This window comes from Lotus japonicus, chromosome 4, assembly GCF_012489685.1.
Source record: "Lotus japonicus ecotype B-129 chromosome 4, LjGifu_v1.2".
Classification (NCBI taxonomy): Eukaryota; Viridiplantae; Streptophyta; class Magnoliopsida; order Fabales; family Fabaceae; genus Lotus; species Lotus japonicus.
In genome coordinates this window covers 27,453,659-27,461,065 of record NC_080044.1, presented here as the reverse complement: position 1 = coordinate 27,461,065, position 7,407 = coordinate 27,453,659, and the positions used below count along the sequence as shown (strand labels likewise).

General features: G+C 38.2%; 1 protein-coding gene across 1 annotated transcript; it reads left to right on the top strand.

Moving 5' to 3' along the window:
• The first annotated feature begins 231 nt into the window (after positions 1 to 231).
• On the top strand, positions 232 to 1,017 carry LOC130712568 (uncharacterized). Its single transcript, XM_057562395.1, has 2 exons — positions 232 to 507; positions 598 to 1,017. The coding sequence occupies exons 1-2, from the start codon at positions 232 to 234 to the stop codon at positions 1,015 to 1,017; spliced, it is 696 nt and encodes a 231-aa protein (XP_057418378.1).
• The last annotated feature ends 6,390 nt before the right edge of the window (positions 1,018 to 7,407 follow it).

Here is a 7,407-nt window from a genome sequence, read left to right as displayed (position 1 = left end):
AAAATCAGTGTTTGAAATGACAGATGGGTTCCGGGAGTGTGCGGGTTTAAAGCATACGGTATGGTGCAAGATGCCTCGGCTCCCCTCATGGTCTCTGGTTTAATTGGTCCTGGAGGGTTGAAACGAAGCTTAGTTCGTGACCTTCTCCAACCGCATATAGCAACACAAGTTCTATAAATTCCGTTATCAGTTCGTCGACCTCATGATGCTCTGATGTGGCCTCACGGAAATATGGGTTTGTATACGGTTAAATCCGGGTATAATTGGCTCATGGAGAAGAATGCTATCTCACCCCCCTCCACGTCTGCTGGTTTGCAACTGAATTGGAAAGGAATTTGGGAGACCGGAGCTGCTCCCAAGTGCAAAAGCTTTGTCTGGAGAGCTTGCCAGAAGGTGTTGCCCGTGAACGTTAACCTGCAAAATCGTGGTGTTGATGTCGATCCCCTTTGTCCATTATGCCAGATGGAGCCTGAGACGGTGACCTATGCTCTATTGAGATGCCCGACTGTGCGTGCCATTTGGTTTTCTTGCCCCCTGGGGATTCGCATTCCAGAAGCTGAAGTGCAATTCCACGATTGGATATCGACGTGGTTATAGGTTCAGGACGTAGCTGAAGACGTAGTGGCAGTGATCTTCACCATCGCTTGGGCTATTTGGAACCGAAGGAACAAGATGGTTTTCACCAAGGCTCTATTGCCAATACCAGTTGTGATTCAAGAAGCCTATGCTAATGTTCCATCACCCGTTGAGTTCGAGCCAGGCGTTCATGGTGATGACGCTACTGTGCTTTTGGGGATCTCTTCTCCCGTTTCAAATGGCAACGATACAGACATGAGGTGGGTTGCGCCAGCACGAGGACGGGTCAAGATCAATATCGATGTGTCGGTGAGGGGCACTCATGGTACTGGTTTTGGAATGGTTGCCCGCGACCATCCGGGGAAGGTGCTCGCAGCTGCCACAGAGACCCTACAGGAGGAGTTCTCTCCTTTAATGGCTGAAGCTTTGTGCTGCAGATGAGCTTTACGGTTGGCTCAAGACCTTGGTTTTGGAAGTGTCATCATGGAGACTGATTGTCTGGTTCTCTATAAAGCATGGATAGCTAAGTTACAGAGTCCTTCTTATTTATCAACTGTGGTGCAAGATTGCTTACATATTAGTACTAGTTTCTTGATTTAAGCATTGTTCATGTTAGAAGGCAGGGTAATGCCGTGGCGGATTTTCTGGTAAAATGGTCTTTTAGTTCCCTCCGTCATGTGTGGATTGAGGACTATCCGACTGAAGCCACCCCGTTTCTAATTGCTGATGTACCTACTTTTATCCCAGTTTAATATATGAGAAGTTGAATGTCAAAAAAAAAAACAATTTAATGAATTTATAGTGCTGTTAGATTTTGAGTAACAACTTATTATAAACTTTTTTTTTTGAACGTACAGCTTATTATAAACTTAATTTGTTGATTTGTTAAATTTTTTTTGAACTTGATTTGTTAATTTATTAATGATAATGATTTGTTAATTTTGAATTTTATTAAATGTCTTTAATTTGATTTTATGCAAAAGGATAATATTTTTTAATTATATTTTTCAAACGTAACTTTAATTAATATCATTCAAACAACATTCATTTTTTCAAAATCACGTTTGTTACGAATTATCCAAATATAAATCATGTTTACTTAAACACAATTCTATCCAAAATTATCTTTACAAAATCACGTTAATTCAAACACCACGTTTCCAATAGGACGCAAAACGGGCACATACTAGGTACTTGCTCTAACGCGTTTCCCACTTTAGTGCACTAGCGAGGTTTTTATATGTTCATGATAATTAAACATTCCATATTTATAATAATAGTACATGAACGAGAGACAGATAGGATAACTATGACTTCCTATTATTATGATAGTGATCAATCTACCAATTATTGGCCATCATCAGAACATAGCTTTTGAAGTGTAAAATAAAACCAAGAGGGTCAATATTCATTCATGTAGCATAGGATTCTGATCTTTCCTTCCACGTGACTTTTCGCTTTTAAGTTTTAATCCATTAGCTAGTTTTCACAAAAGCATTACGGAGAACCTTCCCCCACTATCAATTCAAACCCGGGTTGGTGGGACATTGATCACTTGAAGAGAAATAATGGTCATTCACATCAGTTTATGTCCATAGTGTGGCCGTGTGGGATCATAAATTGACTCAAGAGTCAAGACCCACTTTTAACAACTTAATGAGTTAAATTAACAAGTTTTTTTTTAAAGTAAGTTAAAATAACAAGTTAATAGACCGAACATCAGTTAAGAATATTGATTTACTATTTATTTACGATAAACTTTCATATAACTATACTCTATCTATCCCTTACTATTAGTCGTTTTTACCTAATTTTCTAGGATTAAGAAAAGTAGTTAGGATTAGTTTGCAGCAATAAATTTCTAGTTTTTTTTAGTAATTTTTCTAAATTACCCTCATTGAAAATTCTCTCGATCAACCGCTCATAAATTAAGATAGAGAGTACATGAATTTGAGTAATTAACTCGATCAACTGCTCATAAATTAAGATGAACCAACCTTAATTCGTCTAAGTAATTAAATAAAGGCTTAAATACACTTTGGTCCCCTTAATTTCATGTTTGCTTGATTTTAGTCCCCTTGCCCTCAGTTTCTCCATTTTAATCCTATAATTTTTATGGATGTTTTAATTAAGTTCCTACGTTAATTATATTTGCCATCTATTAATTGACCGATTTTGATGACATCAACCAAACTAATCTGATTTTGAGAAAGAGGGAGGAGAAGGTCTGGAAGTGAACATAAAGAGGATGGTGGTGGTGGGGAAAGGTAGAGGTGGTGGAGAGAGGAATGTGGTGGTGGGGAAAGGTAGAGGTGGTGGTGGGCAGAGGTAGATCGAGGTGAGGGAAGAGAGGTGGTGGGATGGGTGAAGGGAAAGAGAAGGGGGTAAAGGTAGAAGATTTGACTAATTTAAAGGTATGGACTAATTTCGGATTAAATTCATAATTTCAGTTACCAAATTGAAACTCACGTGAAACTTAATCTAACACATGAGGTGGCTACTACCAGGGATGAATGACCATTAACGTGATTGACATTTTACAAGTTCAGGAACTTCTAGAACTATTCCTTAATACAAGATGAAAGTGACCAACACTCACAACTTCAAGCACCAAAATGGCTATTCGGCCATTTAATTTTAATTGCTCTGTATTTAACTAAGATTCAAAATAAAAACTAAGATTTAATTGTAGGTAAGTACGCAAATACGTACATTTTAATAAATATCACATCCCCTCAATAATTTAGAGGAGTGTCTTGTTCTCTTCTTATTAATATCTAAAATGTTGTAGCAGGGTAACTCATCGTTTTGGTATGAGAATTGGTTAGGTTCAGGGATGTTATATACAGAGGTTCCATTCGTTCATATTACATCTCTTATGGTCCGGGATGTATGGGAGGATGCTTGGAAACTCGATAGATTATATACCTGCATTCCATCGGAATTACAAGATAGGATTAGAACTGTTGCTGGTCCAACTGGGGTGGATTATGTAGATGCTTGGAGTGAAGGTATGAAAAACGATAGAACGGGGGGGGGGTTGAATAGCGTTTTCAATCTAAAACCTTTCTTACTTGAGATTTTAACAAATCTCTTCAAACACCAAAGATAAAAGTGCTAAGATAAGAGTTGAGGAAAGCACACAATGATTTTATCCTGGTTCACTTGATAAATCCCTCAAGCACACAATGATTTTATTCTTAGAATGAATGCAATCCACTAATCAGAGTTTGTTACAACTGCACTTGCAACCTGCAATGTGACTAACAATACACTGACTTAGCTATCACTAAGATTCACTCTCTTAGTCTTCTCAAGGATCCGACCAACCTTGGTCTCCTTAAGGAAGAACAAACAACTGTTTGAAAGTTTGGGTTTACAAAGAAATGCTTCTCATAAAGCTAATAGTAAACACGATAAGTACAATATGAAGAAAGATTGCTTAAAAGAATATTTGAATTTCGCGTGAGCTTGACAAAGTTTCTTCTTCTAAAAAAGCATCTTTCATCTTCAGCCTCTTTATATACTCCAAGGAATAAGGTTGGGAAGTTTGCATGGAATGCTACCGTTGGAGGGCAGATCTGGGTTTTCCATGTTCTGCTGTGGCTGAATAAGTTAGGTAAGGTCGTCAGGGATGGTACAATGCTTTTGTACTTTGGATAGTGACATGACCTTTATCCTGGTTGACTTCTGATCAGAGCGACGCTTCATATGGGAACTTGTGAAGCTTGATGATCAGAGTCAGAGGGAAAGACGGATTACACACATAAATAAAAGACTGATTGCCCTACCTATGAGAGAGAGATAGTGATTCGTTGATGTTGATGAAAGAAATGATCGGTTTTACTTTCACGACATGGAGTTGTTGGATCCTCTGACCTTTGTACCTTCTGCTTCTGGACTCAGAGGAGAAGTACTTGGTCTTCAGAGGCAGCTTACTCTTGGACTTCAGAATCTTCACTACTCAGCTTCTGGACCTTCAGAGCTTCTGGACCTTCAGAGCTTCTTATCCTTCAGAGCTTCTAGTGAACTGAATCCATATCAGAGCTTTACTATCTTCAGATCTTCTGAAGCTTAAGCTACTGTTCAGATTGAACATAGTAAGTGCGAAAGTGTTGCGAAGGTTACTCTTTGAGTATAGTGCTTCTGAATTATGTGAAATAAGACCAGAGTCATAGCCTGTCATTAGAACACTCAGAAAACAACGTTAGAGTACCATAATTGTTCATACACAATAGTTAACATGTAATCATCAAAACATAGAGTTGTACTACTAGATCAAAACTTGATCTTACAATCTCCCCCTTTTTGATGATGACAAATCCAAGTATTTTGATGAACAATTCTTAAACAATAAACTGAATTCACTCAGAGTTTAGAGAATAGAGATAAACTTATCCTGAGGTGAATGGTTTATGTTGCTCATTCTGAATCCAAGTCACAGCTTGATTCTGAGCTTAGCTCCCCCTGAATCTAAGACTTAATGAAAACATTAGTAGTATCTAGATTTTGAGCTAAATAATAAAAGAGTTCAGAGTGAGAATATATGACATAGATAATATGTGAATATCAGAGCGCATAAATATTCAGATTCAAGGGGCAAGGTAAAGGTATCAGAGTCAACTGATTTAGCATATGATCACTGCAGAAGAAGTGAAAATGTATTCCTTGCAAATGCCCACGGACAGATCTATGGTCATAAAGAGTGGAACTCTTAAATTCTCCAAAAGAAAAAGAAATCACACTAACACAGTTTACACATCAAATATGGTTGTTTACTCCCCCTTTTTGTCATAAGCAAAAAGCATAGGGTGTGAAAAACTTAGCTTGAAGTACAAGGGACTCCCCCTTAGAGAAGGTATAAGTTTAAAGAGATGGAGAAAGACAAAAAAATTTAAAGAAAACGTATTTAATTAATGCGGATGTAGAAGATTAAATGAAGGAGTGGAACGTTTACTACCGGCCAAGGAGTTAAAGGTAAGCATCTGTTACCAATAAACAATCCTCGAGAAACTGCTTCAACATTAACTTTTGGAGCATGAACTGAGCTTATAAATAGCGGTTAAAGCATAGCAGTCTTCACTTCTCGTTTTCACTTGAATTCAATATTGCAATGGCATCCTTCATAGCATGTATCGAAGAATTAAGGAAGAAAGCCTTTGCTGAAGATCTCTTCATCAACGTGCGCCAGCCAGAGGAGCCGAGTGTCTATAGTCTGACAAACCAGCTACTAGGCATGGGCCTGAGTCCAGAAATGGACAGCATCCTCAGAGGCTTCCTTGCGTTTGTAGAGGAGCTTCAAGATTTCTTCAAGCGGGAGCTGGATAATTCTGCCAAAAGACAAGTGATGGAGACTGCACTTGAGACAATGGATGAGGGTCCTGAGAGGCAAGAAGTGCGCCAGAGCTTGATCCAACTAGAGTATAGGCAGCATCGTCTGGAGCTTGAGAAAGCAGCGAAGTGTAGGCAGTGTAGATCATTGAGGAAAAATCCTCCTTTTTAAATGTATCAATGCAAACGCATGAATTATGTTATGAATAAAAAAACTTGTTTGTTGATTAATGCGTATGAGTAAAAACTAAGTAATGATGAACAAGTAATTATGCAAGCACATAGGAAAGAAAAACGATAAATAGATAAAAGGAACATAGTTAAATACGAAAGCATAATAACATAGTAGAAAGAAAACAGAATAAAAGAGAGTCCCGAAGACTAAGGCTTGGGTGTCCTCTTCAAAAGTTCTGTGCACATCTCTTGAAGACTCTGGAGAAGAGCTTCTTGAGAATCAAGTCTTCGTTCAATGAGATCAAGTCATGAGTCTGACTGAGCTTGAGCAGACGGAACAGCTTGATTAGAGTGAGGAACTTGAGCAGATGTGGAGGCAACATCAGTAAATGGAATAATTCCAAGTGCTTGATTTCTAAGAGCCTCAGCTTCAGCTTGTAATCTAGCTTCTTGTTCCAGAGCTTGCAGCCTTACATCTTCATGTAAGGCCCAAGTTTTTAAACTTATGCCAAGTAAATAGAATCCTATTCACGATTAGGGTTGATGTATCGTGAAGGGAAACCTGAACAAGAGTTTACCAAATGAAATAAATTTATGAAGGAGAAAGTTCAGGAAAAGTCAAAGGATTGTATCGAAGTCGATAAAAGTTATAGCACGATCGTTACACGCTTAAACCTAGGTCAGAAACCCTGGTATATAGCTAGTTTTCACTTTTAGGCACGACGGAAGTTAATTCCAAAAATCTTCAGAGAAATGTTAGAACTTCTCTTTTTCCATATATCACAATCGTTTCGAGGTGAAACTCTAGGATCTACAAACGTCCGATTCCAATCATCGGAAGTTTGCCGAAACCGAAACCCTGGTATTTCAAAACCCTAGAAACACCCGACAATGAAGAATTTTTCTATTCGGAACATCAAATGAAGATTCTACACGCGTACACCCATTTCTCTTGATGATTTCAATCTTTCTTCAGAAGGAAGTTTTCTATTCCGACATTCGATGCAAAAAGCAACTTATCGGGTAAAATAGTTTTATACCGATTATGCATTAGTCGCCAAAAATACAAGGAGACCTCATTTTAGTTTTGGAATTCTTTCGCCAAAACCTATCTTAGAATTCACGGAGAATGACGCCGGAAAAATCAGATTCGCGAAACTTTCATTTTACCGCGTTTTGCCAACCTCTATATATAGCCAAGAAATGAGAAAAAAACACAAAAACTACCCATTTCTCTCAAGGAGGCCGCGAGCTTTGGAGGAGGAGGAGGAGAAGAGATTTTCTTCATTTCTTGCTTGATCGTTGATTAATCAGTTGCTGCTTCAA

Excerpts from the sequence above, each read along its gene's own strand:
- LOC130712568 (XM_057562395.1), top strand. The coding sequence starts at position 232 with ATGGGTTTGTATACGGTTAAATCCGGGTATAATTGGCTCATGGAGAAG. Across the intron at positions 508-597 it reads CTCTATTGAGATGCCCGACT|GTTCAGGACGTAGCTGAAGA; the intron begins GTGCGTGCCATT and ends ACGTGGTTATAG.